The sequence below is a fragment of the Labeo rohita genome, chromosome 8, assembly GCF_022985175.1.
Source record: "Labeo rohita strain BAU-BD-2019 chromosome 8, IGBB_LRoh.1.0, whole genome shotgun sequence".
In the NCBI taxonomy this organism is placed as follows: Eukaryota; Metazoa; Chordata; class Actinopteri; order Cypriniformes; family Cyprinidae; genus Labeo; species Labeo rohita.
The window spans coordinates 27412106-27427543 of NC_066876.1; the positions used below are offsets into that span (position 1 = coordinate 27412106).

The following is a 15438-nucleotide window of genomic DNA, read 5'->3' on the forward strand; positions in this document are numbered from 1 at the left end:
AATCAGAATCTACCTGATTTTAAAGACTTTATAAGCACGTAAAGCAACAGAACATTATTGCCCCTGCTTAAAAAACACAATAGACACCATCACAACATTTTTAATGGTTATAATGGGACTTGGTTTTGATGGAAACTGTAATGAACCCTGTGGCTTTCTAACTGTTCACTGGTCGCCTTCTATTGGTGGCTTGTTAAAGTCCTGAAGGACTTTGTCCCAAAACACACTACAGAAAGATTTGTTGTAGATTTAATGGTTATATGTTAATTGTATTTGTAGTGTTTTTTTTTTTTCAGCAGGGGCGTGTTGGACAGAGCATATAGATAGCGTATAGTTGTTCTTGGTGTGAATGGGCCTTAAGTTTTTCAACGGATTATCATATTTGCAGATTCCATTTATATTGGCGTCAAATTATGTTCTTTTTTTTTTTTTTTTTTTTTTTTTTTTTTTTTTTTGCGGGCGAAATGCAGTCTTCCGTGCAATCTGGAATAAGATTGAATTCACAATGGGTTCGAGTTTATTATTAAACTTTAAACCTATTAATTTGCAGCGCTGCCCGATATATGGCTTAATTTCTAAGTGACCTGTGAGTAAGCGACGGGTTTTTTTCCATAGCAAGCCCTAAATACAGCCACTCCAAAATGAGTATGTTATGCAAAAATGTTGAAGATTAGCAGAAAGGCGGACAATTTATTGTGATGAGCTTTTGCCAACAAATGCAGTTAAGTAAGTGTACGGAAAAGTCTCTCCGTTGACTTTCAGTACTTTTGGGGAGGTGCGGTCCACTGCTCATGTCATATTGCACATCCTGCTTTACATCCTCATTCCTCTATAGCGTATCTTAAAGCGAAACTTTGCAGATTTTAACGATTTCCACGTCACTGGGTCAACAGCACTGTTGTTTCAGGACCAACATAACATGCTGACCCCAGGAAACCAGGAGAATTTTTACTCCGCAAAATCACTTTGCAGGTGCAAGTTTGCAGTTTGTTCTACTATCCTTGCGCAAATGGGTTTATTTCATAATGCTGTCAAACAGTCGTGTTCTAGAGGAAATGTGCCTCTGCAATGTTTTTTCATTTATTTTTACTTTGTATTCTTGTTACAGCATAAAAAATAGTTGTATTAACCACACACACAACCCTATATCTATCTATCTATCTATCTATCTATCTATCTATGTATCTATAATAATACCTTGAGGCTTGACGGCATCATGTTTTTTAGGTAAGCAGCACACCAGACTCTAAGACCCAGCCTCTGTCGATCTTTATTATTTCCCGTTTTTTTCTCTAGAGACAGCTGTAAACCTCATGTGGGTTTCCTCATTAGGAGGAGAGACTTCGCGCTGTGAATACAGGGTGTGCATTGTGTAATTGCATTTGAACATGAACAAAAGCTCAAATACTAGCGTTGACCTTATCCAGAGGAGCTAATTAACGGTCAGGTAAGATGAATATGTTTTAATCTGGTTTCTTTAGAGGTTTAGATAACCAAACAAGTCACTTTAATTTCCTTTTTTCCCGCGTTTGAAAAAAAAATCACATTTATAGTATTTTTATTTTAAAGGTGTTTAAATTGTGTTGGTTTTCGATTGCTCGATTTCGTTGCTCTCAGAAAATGATCCTGTGGTAAACTCAATGCAACGACAAGATATGTATGCTAATATTATGTAGGCAGGCTACGGTTTTATAGCTAAATATGATGATTCTTAAGTAACGTCATAATAGGATTCTTGCATGTATTGTGCCTTAAATATAAATTAAACGAAACAGGTCTGTAAATGGAAAAAAAAAACAACCGATTATTAAAACTACGGTTGCCATTATATTATATGACGAACGAACGTAAGATTACTTAACGGAGATTGGTGCTGAGGACAGGCTGTTTATCCTATTTATCTGTTTCCACTAATTAACTTTAAAAAAGTCGACACCGGAGTGAAATTAAAACAATTATTTCAGTACAAATAATTACTAGTAACTACTTATTCAACAGCGCAATTCAAATACCTGGTAACACTTTATTTTCATAGTCCACTTTAGACATTATACTAATAGTAAGTAACTTTGCAACTAATTGTCAACTAACAGTCTTTAGAGTTTTAGTAGACTGTCTGCTTAATATCTTGTAACACTTTATTTTGATGGGGCCACAACATACAACATACCGACTATTAGAAACTTTGCAAGTGTATGTCTTATTAACTTATTCTACTAACCCTAAACCTAACCTAACAGTCTACTCTGAGAGTTAGTGGAAATTTAGTTGCAAAGTAACTTATAGTTAGTACAATGTCTAAAGTGGACCATCAAAATAAATTTTAACCAAATACCTTACCTAAAATTAAATTAAAGTTAATGTATTCTGTACCTAAACTAACAATAGTTTAAATTTAGAAAGAGAAAATGTTCCGAACTGTTAGACAGATATTGGCTAAATATTACACAGATTTTTAGATCGGTAACCATCTTAAACATAATCAGACTGTTGATCAAGCAAATGCCTATCTATCATCTATCTATCAATCATCTATCTATTTAAACCCACAGCTTTCTGTGTTGGCATGTGTAATTTTATATGAAGTATGCAGCTTTACAAACGTCATTGGAAACACCCTGTATCTTTTTCTTTGTTGTGTACTGTTTTTTTTTTTTTTTTTTTTTTTTGTAGTGGTACATTGAGTTTAGGTATTCAACCCTTTATGCTCCTTCCTTGTTTTGTTGCCAAGAACTTTAGGACATGAATGTGCATCACAGTACAACAAATTTGGGAGTAATTACAAAATGTTTTATTGACACCTATTGCGTGTGATTTTTGTTAACCAAGTTCTGCCAGTGATGGCAATAAAAATGCAGAACAATAATGATGTGGTGCCAAGTCAGCTATGGATCTGCTCACCTATATCGCTCTGATTTACTGTTGTTTGGCAAATAAGTGATTTATAGACCGGTACACATGTATTCCCAATGTTTCATTACTTAAGGGAATTTATAGTAACCTAAAGTTAATATTTACTCAGTCACCAAACTTGTTTTCCTAAATGGCTTGGACTGAACACCATAATGCCCACACGCACATACATGTAGTTTCATTTTTAAATTTAAGTGTCAAAAAAACAAATATTTTTTTTTGAACTGTTGTATCTGAGTAACAATAATGTAAATTGTGTCTCTGTTCTTAAACAGGTGCAAAGATGAAAAGGAAAAATTTTCAGACAATAGTGTTAGTTCTGACAGGTGTTGTGTGCCTGCTCTTTATCATGAACAAAAATGATTTTGAAAATGACGTGACACTGAAGAGTGAAGATGTAAATGAGGTGCTCAATCATCAAAAAGATTATCCTATATTTGAAACTTCCCTGACTTCGTCTTCATATTGTCAGCAGAATGTGTCTGCTTATAATGTGACTGGATTTTCGACTCTGCCAAAACATATCCAAGACTTCCTGCTTTACCGACACTGTAGGAGTTTTCCCATGCTTCTTGATTTGCCTGATAAGTGTGGTGGACCTCAAAACTCTGCAGATGTCTTCCTTCTGCTGGTTATCAAGAGTTCTCCAGAGAATTACGATCGACGGGAAGTTTTGCGGAAAACATGGGCTAAAGAAAGACAGCACAAAGGCGTGTGGATCCGCAGAGTCTTCATAAGCGGAACGAGCAGAACTGGCTTTGAGAAGCGCAGGCTGAATAAGCTATTGAAGATTGAGAACAGTGAAAACAAAGACATTTTACAGTGGGACTTCCATGATTCATTCTTCAACCTCACACTGAAGCAGGTCCTTTTCTTAGAGTGGATGGACAGATGGTGCCCACACGCCAGATTTCTTTTAAATGGAGATGATGACATCTTTGCCAATACGTTTAATATGGTTGAGTATCTGCAAGGTCAGAAGGGCAATGATGGAAGTAAACATCTCTTTACAGGGCACATCATCCAGTACGTAGGTCCCATCAGACACCCTGCAAGTAAATATTATGTCCCGGTGCAGGTACAGGAATCTGAAAGGTATCCTCCATACTGTGGTGGAGGAGGCTTTCTTCTCTCCGGCTTCACGGCCAAAACGATCTACAACATGTCTCACTCTATAGAGCTGCTGCCTATTGATGATGTTTACATGGGAATGTGTTTGAAAAAGGCTGGCCTCAAACCTACATCCCACCCTGGTGTAAGGACCGCCGGTCTGCATATCCCCGCTCCGAATGTTGACAAATTTCACCCTTGCTTTTACAGGGAAATCATTTTAGTTCACAGATTTCTGCCGCACATGATTTTTGTGATGTGGGATGAAATACAAAACCCACATTTGCAATGTGGAAAGACACATTCCGTGTTAAGTCTAGAAAACAATAAACAGGGTGTGTGATTACTTTTAAAGGGAAACATAGTAGCTTGCTGGAATCAGTATGATTCAGTTTTATTTTAAAATAATGAGCTTTACAAGAATCCTTTTCTAAACATGGTGTACTTTGGGAAAATTATTGCCTTTGGTAAATAATGTGGTGTTTTGCACTTTAACTGAAAAGGGTGGTCGGTTCCTTTCTCAGCAGAGCTGGTTATAGTTGTTGTGATCTTTATGGACAGTGATCTTTATTCTCAGTATGTAGAGATGGAAATATATTTTGCTTTTTAAATGTAATTTTATCAGGGGAATTTATTGCACTTTTGGAAAGAACAGGCATGAACGTTGTCGCTTGGGTGGTATCTTTTCAAAAGTTACACTTTTGTACCTCATATACCCCTACAGGGTGCATCGAATGCCCATTTTCCAAAAGTTATTGTTTAGGGTCTTGTCAAAAACTGCTCTGTTCACAGCAACCCGTTCGGTGCATGTCTCTTTAAATGATAATGAGCTCTGCTCACCACACCTCTCTTTCATTTTTCTTGCATATTTGGTGTGGTGTTACCATCAAAAACAAAACTAATCCACTGCGTCCTCAATGGCTCTGTTGTTGAAGACTCGTATGTTCATTTTTACATCCAACTACAAAACATTGCTTACGAGACGTTGCTGCTACAATGGACAGTGTACAACTGGATGAGGACGGAAATATGCTAATACAGGACGTTCTGTCAGCAGACCCTTTACGAAAACCCGCCCTCATTAGATACTGTTGCTGTGTCCAACAAACAAAGACACTCTCACGCTATACATCATGTATGTAATACCTTTTGAAAAGACACCACTTCAGTGACGGCTTTTGTTGTGTTTTTGTTCGAGATTGTGTAGTATATAAGAATGAAGTAGGATTCTCTATGCAAAGATGACTGCTGATAAGCAGCTGAAGGATTTTACACCTATAAGAGGTGTAAAAGGTATTTCGAAGTACAGTGCTGTATTGTAACGAAGTACAAATATTTGTTAGCTACTTATGAGTTTTGAAATGTTTTTTATGTCATCTTTTACTTCACTCATTTTGAGGAGAAAATGAATACTGTGTAATGGATTTTTTTTTTTTTTTTTTACAGAGAAGCATATGTTCATGTAACTTTAATTTGTCTTTGGGTATAAATTATTTTGATAACCTACTTTTTTAATGCGGATGAAGTTACATGTGTTTAAATTTGACAGCTGTAGAATGTTTTGCATTAGTAACGCCAAATACCACCTTCAAAAGTCAAATAATAATAAAATGCGGTACCATATTTACTCATAGTGTTGGTCATGTAAACATTGGCTTTATTCCTTTTGTTTGCTTTGCTGTTTTATGCACCGGAAATCCCAAAGAAGTAGGAGCCTCACTGAAAGCAGTTCTCTTGAGTTAACTCTTACATATGCTCTAGCACCTCAACATTGCCATAGCTGTGCCAGTCAGCTTTTAAAATGTAATTATCATACTTAAAGAGACAGTTCAAAAATGAAAATTCGGTCATTGTTTACTCCCCCTCATGTCGTTCCAAACCGTATGTGTTTCTTCCAGAGTTGTGAAGGTACACACATCCTTCACTCAAGTAGAAGTACAGGTACTCATGTTAAAAATACTCTGGTAAAGCAGATGTACTGACTACACTTTTTTACTTAAGTTAAAGTAAAGAAGTATGGGCTCAGACATCTACTTGAGTAAAAAGTAGCCATTACTACTACCTGTTTTAGTGTCATGCTGGTAACTGGACCTCACATCATATTGACACATTAATACAAAATAACTTACATTTAAAATGTGTTAGCTAATGAATGTATCAAGGCTAAACAACCACCATGTATAACAGGGCCAGACTGTGACAAAATTTCAGGCCGGGAAATCTCACACTTATCCAGGCCATCCCATACACCCTCAACAAATTCTGAAACCATGGACAACCCTATTTTTTGTATGGCCATCACATTTAAATAAATGTTCAAAACCTTAGGCTGGGGCTGTGCAAAATAAGAAAAAGGCTTTCTCTTGAACTGCACTTTCACTTACGTTTTTCTTTTCAGTCTCTTAATTTCCATGATATCTCTCTGCATCTCACTTTGTGTGTGTTTGCCTTTTTTCACTAATTTCTTGTACCCGTCACTTTTTCCATCAGCCATTTACTATTATGAGCAGAACTGTCTCCACCTTGTTGTAAAACAACCACCTTATTATATTCTATTAACAATTTTAAGTTCAATTTAAAGTATCACATTATGACCAGGTGTTGTTGTTTTATCCTAAAATGGTTTAGATACTATAGATTTAGGAAAACTATATTTTCTAAATTGCCTAAATGTCAAAATTAGTACAACAATGATTACATCATGACAATATTTTTACAGAAAATCCTAATACTGAACATGTTATTGCATTATCATGAGCCATATTTTTCTCTTATCAAAATTAACCATGGCACGGAGCGCGCGAGCCGAATCGCGTGGCCAGTCAAGATTAACAGATCCATGATTTGTTATCGAATGGTGATGCACCAAATGGTGATTAAAACTAAAGTAACAAACCTGGTTTGAAAATGTAAGAAGTAAAAAGTACAGATATTTGTGTAAAAATGTAAGGAGTAAAAGTAAAAAGTAGTCGAAGTATTTGTACTATGTTCAGTCTATCCACCTTATTTTTCCCATAAGAGCAGGTGTCTGGCTTCTAATGTGTCTGGCTTCCGGTTTCATCCGCATCCAGCTATTTTTAGCTGTACAAAACAGCTCATTTTGCTGCTTGATATTGCAAACTACCATATTATTTCGATATATTATCCTAATTATGAACACAATGGTTTGTAGTGCAAACAGTTTTATGGTTTACTGCACTTCAGTAAACAGTAAAATAACAACTTCTTGTTGTTTCCCTGTGGTAGCTTATGAACTGGAAGTCTCACACATTACCAGAAAACAGCTTACTTCTGCGTTGAAAAATAAGGTGGACAGCAGGGATCTCAGCCCTGCTTCTGGAGAGCTTCAGTTCCAATCCTTGTCCAACACACCTGGCTGTAATTAGTCAAGTAGCTCTGAACACCTTAAATGCTTTCATGTTATGATGTAATTACGAAATTCCAACTTGTAAAAAGCATTAGTGTCCTCGTAGAACTCATAATTAAACCTGATAAACTCTGAGAGCTACCAGCTATGACTCGCATCACCCGACCACCGCAGATTCAGCATATTTAAGTGTTGATAGTGTTGACACAAAAACACAGAATTCCCGAGTACAGCACAGAGTAGAATGTCATGTGTTTTCATGTCAAAATTACGATAATTACAACATGGCGTGAACACAACACTTGTTTAGATGGTTCAGGTATGTTTTTATTAGAGCTGAAATCTGCAGGACAGTGGCTCTCCAGAATGTTATTGCATATGTGTGGCTTGGAATGCATAATACAGCATTTTAGTTGTTTTCATAGGTTCATGTGAGTGAACGGGGCCTATACGCTGTTGTCTGTGTGTATATGTGTGAAACCTTTAAAAAATGCAAAGTAAAACTTTTTCCTTTATTTATTTTTTTTTGTTGTTGTTGAGTAAACTGAGTAGCGAAGCAGTTAATGTTATGTAAAGCAGTTTGTCCGTTTTTTTCTGCTTATTACTGTTAGATCAGGTCCCCACGCCAGACAATTAGGATCCAGCCCCGGACACCAGATCCCGTCAGAAAATATCAGTCTTTCCAGTAACAGAACAACTAGTCAGCAAGCTGTAGTTACCCCAACCCCACTAACAGCAGGTTTCTGTCAGTTAGGAAGCTACACAGTCACAAGACTAAACAACAATGGAAAAAATATATAAAAACAACTATAATATAATATGAATTACTAATCAATTAATGAATCAATAAAATGAATATATAAATGATTATAATGATTATTAATAAATGGTTATATGATTAAATGGAATAATAAAATGATGCAATGATTAATGATTCTAAATGAATAAATGAATAAAGAATAAATGAAGAATATATAAAAAGAAAGCAAAACACAACACAAATGTATGCTTGCTCTGAGGCAAAACACACACAGTTTGCATTTGAGGATCGTCAGATCCTTTATTACGCAATGTTTTGTTTCTTTATTATTGTGGGATATTTTTAATAGGCAGTGTTATTGACATTTTGCCTTTTATTGTTGATGAAAGGACAACCTGTTACTCATTGTACCAGTAAATTCAATACATTACATTCAGCCTATGATGAATAAACATAAGAACATCCAATGTTATTTCAGTACACTAAAAGCAAAACAAATTCTCTGGGTGTGTAGTTGCATAACCAGATTAATCACAAACTTGTTTATTTGATATTACAGATTAGCGCAAACACATACATTTTAATACAGCTCCTATCTTAATAAAAGTGTCACTATGAGGAATGATTACCTGAAAATGTAAGTTGGTATGCAGGCTCAAAAGACACTATTTAAATGAAATGCATTTGCTACAGATCTTTCGCTATATGCCTTGTGACTCTTTGTGTGAATTATAACTTCCGTTAAAATGTAAAAAAATCAACAAAAGGTTTGCTTTATGAACGCTATCATAAGCAAAAATGGCACAGTTTTTTAAGTATCTGAAAGTACACTTAGCATTAACAAAGCATTATAATATGACATTAATTTAGCATTAAACTTTAGTAATTAGAATAACCATGTATGAATGCATATTTGTCATGTTAACTGAACTCAGGACTGGTGATGGTAATTAAGATATTGTTTGTAATTTAGTATTTCTATGAAAAGAACTAAGAATAATACTGATAAGATAACAAAACTACTACGAATACGAAATTTCTGCTACTAATAACCATATAAAACACACCAAGGATCAGGGTTGCCAGATTTTCACAACAAAACCCACCCAACTGCTACTCAAAACAAGCCTAATCGCATTTCGAGGGGGGTCCCCTGTTAAAAAACGCAAAATACACGTTTGTTTGGTCAGGGTTCCCCTAGTAAATTTACATTTCAGATGCTAAATATGACGTTATTGGGGCCGCTTCAGCCCGAGGAGATTGAAAACAACGCACGGCAACAGTACTAAAGTAGCCCAATTCCGTGGGAAAACAGCAGACTTGGCAACAGTTGCTAAGGATTAATGAGCTACTGGGTTCATGAATATTAATCATGTTCTCTGTGTTCGATCGAACTGATTTGCTGAAATCAAAACAAGGACGATAATAGGTGAGCACCAGCCAGTGAGATGACGTTTGCGCATTAGTTCCGCCTACAAATAAACACTGTTAAAAGGGGAGAGATTAGCTGTTCTATTGAGATAATCACATTTAACCTTGTATAAGTCGCAGTTTAGTGACACCTTCTGGATAAAGCTTGGTACTGCACTTAATGTTAGAGTCCTTGTTTGATGACATCACAAATGTGAGTCTAGCAGCAATATCGAAGAACACACGGTCATGGCTGTTATTGCTTCCTGATTTAAGTCGTATCGAAGGCACATTCGGTATGTAGACATAGTCTAATTATTATTTTACTTATGTTTACGTATACATACACTAAATCCATGTTATTTTACATGTTGGATATTAACTTTATTCTTTATTTAGTCAATTGTATTACATATATGGTTTAGAAAAGCATGTAGCCAGTAATATGTTTTGAAAAAGGTCCCAATTGTGCTTGTGCATGTACATTACTTATTTTGCATACTTACCATTCTGTATTTGGTATGTTTTGCAGTTTTACGTTATTCTACAAGCAACAGTAAAGGTTAAACATTACTCCTTGAGTCTGTTGTCTTTTGGGAAACGTTATCTGACTGCCGAGTCAAGCAAGGCGTTTGACACAGAGGGCAGAACAGTAAAACGAATATCTTCAGTGATCGGCTTCCAGTTTATGACTCCACGGCGGGGAGCAAGTCAGCTCATGAGCATCTTTCAACAATGTCCAAGCCAAGCTCCAAGGCTGGATCACGGAAGCGGGCATCGAAGGCATCATGCTCGTCACATCACTCACACGGCTCATCAGCTATAATCACCGCTGCTGCAATGGCTAGAGCAGAGGCTGAAGCAACTAAGGCGGAGATAGCTTTTGCTAAGAGAGAAAGTGAACTAAAAATACGACAAGCGCAGCTTGAGGCATCATTAGAGGCTTTAAGACTGGAAAAGAAAGCTGCTGCCATACAAGCGAAGGCAGAGGCCTTAGAAACAGCTGCAGAATTAGAAAGCACAGGAAAATCCAACTTAACGGAACTGCCTATAGAGGATGCAACAGAACGCACACAGGCTTACATATCAAAACAGATGGATAGTGTTGTGGATGCTGAGATGCCAGTCCTAGACGGCCCGTTTTATGATAACGGAGACAAAAAGGTTTCAGTAAAGCAACAACCACAGTCTACTCAATCCTATTTGCCGCAGGAAGGTCAGAGTTCTTTATATGCCACACCATCCAGGTTTCAGCCTGTTAATGCCGAGAGCATACAGAACCCTGCCATTTCCCAGTCTATTGGTATACCCTTTACACTCCCTAGTCGACGTAAGGCATACCCACAGCCACCAAAGGATGTTCCTCACACATATTCTGCAACAGTTCAAGGTAGTGGAGAAAGGAGCAAAGACAGACAGGTGCCGCTTGACTATTCTCAGACAACGCCAAGTACCCACTTATATACAAATAATCAAATGTCTGATGTGGTCAGGTTTATTGCAAGACGTGAATTAGTGTCTACTGGCCTTACACAGTTTAACGATCTTCCTGAGAACTTCAGAGCATGGAGGGCATCTTTCTTAAATGCTACTAAAGACCTTAACCTTTCTCCAAGCGAGGAAATAGACTTGCTAGTAAGATGGCTGGGATGTGAGTCAGCTGAGCACGCAAAACGCATCAGAGCTGTCCACATTAACTATCCAGTACAAGGGCTCAAACTTATCTGGAAAAGACTTTATGAAACATATGGCTCACCGGAAATGGTAGAGAGTTCTCTCTTCAGGAAACTGGAGAATTTCCCGAAAATATCAAACAGAGACAATTACAGATTGCGTGAGCTGGGAGATTTGCTCATGGAGATCCAAGCAGCTATGCAGGATGGTGATCTGATGGGTCTTTCCTATCTAGACACACCACGAGGCGTAAACCCTATAATACAGAAACTGCCATTTAACTTACAAGAGAAGTGGCTCACAGTGGGATCTAAATACAAAGAGGACTACAGTGTTTCCTTTCCACCCTTCGAGTTCTTAGTAGATTTTGTCTGTCAGCAAGCAAAAATGCGCAATGATCCAAGTTTCTCCCTTACTACTGTGCAGGAAGAGTCTCGCAGACCAAACAAACAGTTAAATAAATCAGTTTTTTCCAGAACTGTTGCAACACACAAAACCCAGGTCTCTTCTGAGAATTCATCGGCTGCCCCTGAACCCAAAAATAAGATAAATCCCGCTAAACATTGCTTTTTGCATGATAAGCCACACCCTCTGTCCAGATGTAGAGGATTCAGGATGAAACCTATGGAAGAGAGAAAGTCATTGCTCAAACAGCAAGGCATATGCTTCAAATGTTGCAGCTCCATTTCACACATGGCAAAGAACTGTGACGAGGTCATTAAATGTTCGGAATGTGGCAGCACTACCCACATAGCAGCGCTCCATCCAGGCCTAGCACCATGGACGACTGGTCCAAAACACCCTGTAGCTGAGATTCAAAAAGTGAGTGAAGACATTCCTGTGGTATCAGAGGTCTCCTCAGCTTGTACAGAGGTATGTGAAAGTAGTCAACTTCCACGATCTTGCTCAAAGGTCTGTCTTGTGAAAGTCTTTCCTGAAAACCATCCAGAGAAAGCAGTCAAAGCATATGTCATACTAGATGACCAAAGCAACAGATCACTCGCAAGGTCAGAATTCTTTGATCTGTTTGACATTACAGAATGTAACATAGCCTATACCCTCAAAACATGTGCAGGTACGATGGAAACTGAAGGCAGACTAGCTCAAGGCTTTCAAGTGGAATCTCTTGATGGAAGCTTAGTCTTACCCTTACCTGCGCTTCTTGAGTGCAATGAAATTCCAGACAACCGCTCGGAAATTCCCACTCCAGAAGTGATCAGTAAGCACAGGCACTTAAGACACCTTGCAAGGTACATTCCACAGCCAGACTATCATGCTCCCATTCTTCTCTTGTTAGGCAGAGACATTATCAGAGTCCACAAAGCACATAAACAAGTAAATGGGCCACCAAATGCCCCCTTTGCACAAAAGTTGGATTTAGGGTGGGTAATTATTGGGGATATGTGCCTTGGGAAAGTTCATAAACCTAACTTTGTCCAAGCTTATCACACCAACATCCTGGACAATGGACAGTGTACACATTTCCAGACATGTCCTAATAATTACAACATAAAGGAGAAACCCCAAAGGGTGCCACTTTCTGAGTCTCCGATCAGGGAGAGCATTCAAAGACTAGAAGAATGGGATGTATTTCAGAGGACAAAAGATGATGAGAAAATAGCTCTATCTATCGAGGACAAACTATTTCTCCAGATTATGGACAGAGAAGTCTACAAAGATGATGAAAATTCATGGGTTGCCCCACTCCCATTCAAGCAGTCAAGACAATATCTACCAAACAACCGTCCACAAGCCGTGGAACGTCTCAATTCACTTAAGCGTTCTTTCAGAAGGAAGCCAGAGATGGAAAGGGACTTTGTAGCCTTTATGGAAAGGCTATTCCAAAATGATCATGCAGAGACAGCTCCTCCAGTCAGTCCCAATGAACAGTGTTGGTATTTGCCTTCTTTTGGGGTATACCACCCCAAAAAGCCATCCCAGATCCGAGTAGTCTTTGATTCAAGCGCTCAATATAAAGGTGTCTCGCTAAATGGGGTTCTCTTGTCAGGTCCGGACCTCAATAACAGTCTCCTTGGAGTTCTAATGCGGTTCCGCAAAGAGCCTGTCGCTTTCATGGTAGACATAAAACAAATGTTCTACTGCTTCAAAGTTCGACCTGCAGATAGGAACTACCTCAGGTTCCTTTGGTTCCATGAAAATAACCCAGAGAATGAACCCACCGAATACCGTATGAAGGTACATGTATTCGGCAACAGTCCATCTCCAGCAGTGGCCATTTACTGTCTTCGACGTGCAGCTCAAGCAGGAGAAAAGGAGTTCGGTCAAGATGCCAGACAGTTCGTGGAGCAAGACTTCTATATGGATGATGGGCTGAAATCATTACCCTCTCCAGAAATGGCCATCAATTTGCTAAAACGGACACAGGACATGCTGGCTGAATCCAATTTGAAGTTACATAAGTTGGCTTCAAACAGTAAGGAAGTCATGAGAGCGTTTCCGTCTGAGGATTATGCCAACTCATTAAAGGAACTGGATATAGGACTCAATTCACTTCCCATGCAGCGCAGTCTTGGCCTACTTTGGAATTTGGACACGGATTGTTTCAACTTCCAAGTTCAAAGTGATAGGAAGCCTTGTACTAGACGTGGACTGCTGTCGGTGATAAACAGCTTGTACGATCCGTTAGGATTTGTGGCTCCTGTTACAGTGCAGGGCAAAGTATTACTGAGGGAATTGACCGCAAACCTTACTGACTGGGATTCACCCTTGCCTGTGAGCAATCAGGAGCTGTGGGAGTCATGGAAAGACTCTCTGAAAGATTTGCAATATGTGCAAGTACCAAGAAGCTATGGGCCAACATCACTGTCAGGTGCCAAATTCACAGAGCTCTCTGTGTTTTCTGATGCTTCAGAAAAAATAATTGCAGCAGTCGCTTACCTAAAAACAGTCGACTCAGATGGTAACTGTCATACAGGGTTCATCACAGGCAAAGCAAGGTTAGCGCCACAACCAGAGCCCACTATACCTCGTCTGGAATTATGTGCGGCAGTGTTGGCTGTGAACATAATGGAAACCATTACTGAGGAGATTGCTGTCAAGTTTGACGAGATAAACTTCTACACAGATAGCCGAGTTGTTCTTGGCTATATCTACAATGAGGAACGCAGATTTCATGTCTATGTGAGCAACCGAATACAGAGAATTCGGAGAAGCACTAGTCCAGAACAGTGGCATTATGTAAGCTCAGAGCATAACCCTGCGGATATTGCAACACGACCCATAGCACCAATTAAATTGCAAGACACAATCTGGTTCAGTGGACCTGCATTTTTGCAGCAACCAAAGACAGAGACTGTCGCTAGAGAACCCTATGCACTTGTCGATCCTGACCAAGATGTAGAAATTCGTACACATGTAACAGTGTTGAACACCGCTGTCTCAAAACGCTTTGAACGTTTTTCTGTCTGGAGCCGTTTGATCAGAGCTATAGGCAAGTTGATTCACATTGCACACTCTTATAAGCAGGACCCAAACAACAGCACTCCAACATGCAAGGGTTGGCACTGTTGTGAATTGCCCCTGAGTACTGACACACTACATCAGAGCAAAGAAGTTGTCGTAAAAGCAATACAACGGGAAATATATGCTGAAGAGTTGCAGTGCCTGAAACAGAACAAACCACTTCCCAAAACTAGTACGCTTCAGAAACTAGACCCCTTTGTTGATCAAAGTGGTCTCTTAAGGATCGGTGGTCGTCTGATCAAAGCAGATTTAAGCTCTGAAGAAAAGAGGCCCCTCATCATACCTGGTAAGAGCCATGTAGCCTTACTCCTGATACGACACTTTCATGAACAAACACATCACCAGGGTCGCCACTTTACAGAGGGTGCGATAAGATCTGCCGGCTATTGGATAATAGGAGGTAAAAGACGTGTGAGCAGTCTCATCCATTCCTGTGTTGTATGTCGTAGACTCAGGCGGGGCTGTGAAACTCAAAAGATGGCAGATCTGCCCAAAGACAGACTCAGTGCGGAGCCTCCTTTCACACATGTGGGAATAGATGTGTTCGGCCCCTGGTCAGTGTCTGCTCGAAAGACAAGAGGTGGCTTCGCAGAAAACAAGAGATGGGCAGTGCTATTCTCGTGTCTAAATATCAGAGCCATTCACATAGAGGTGATTGAATCTCTGAGTACCTCTAGCTTCATTAATGCCTTAAGGAGGTTTTTGGCAATCCGGGGTCCAG

At 38.9% G+C, this 15438-nt stretch overlaps 2 protein-coding genes across 2 annotated transcripts in view; both read left to right on the plus strand.

Annotated features, from left to right (window-relative positions):
- The first annotated feature begins 1279 nt into the window (after positions 1–1279).
- Positions 1280–5650, plus strand: LOC127169401 (N-acetyllactosaminide beta-1,3-N-acetylglucosaminyltransferase 3-like). Its single transcript, XM_051116753.1, has 2 exons — positions 1280–1447; positions 3189–5650. The coding sequence occupies exon 2, from the start codon at positions 3197–3199 to the stop codon at positions 4364–4366; it is 1170 nt and encodes a 389-aa protein (XP_050972710.1). The 5' UTR covers positions 1280–1447; positions 3189–3196; the 3' UTR covers positions 4367–5650.
- A 4031-nt stretch (positions 5651–9681) lies between these two features.
- Positions 9682–15438, plus strand: part of LOC127169273 (uncharacterized) — a 16686-nt gene continuing 10929 nt past the window's right edge. The window contains exons 1-2 of the mRNA XM_051116514.1: positions 9682–9856; positions 10093–15432. Coding sequence (XP_050972471.1) covers positions 10296–15432 — 5137 coding nt within the window. The 5' untranslated portion in view covers positions 9682–9856; positions 10093–10295. The remainder of the gene's footprint in view (positions 9857–10092; positions 15433–15438) is intronic.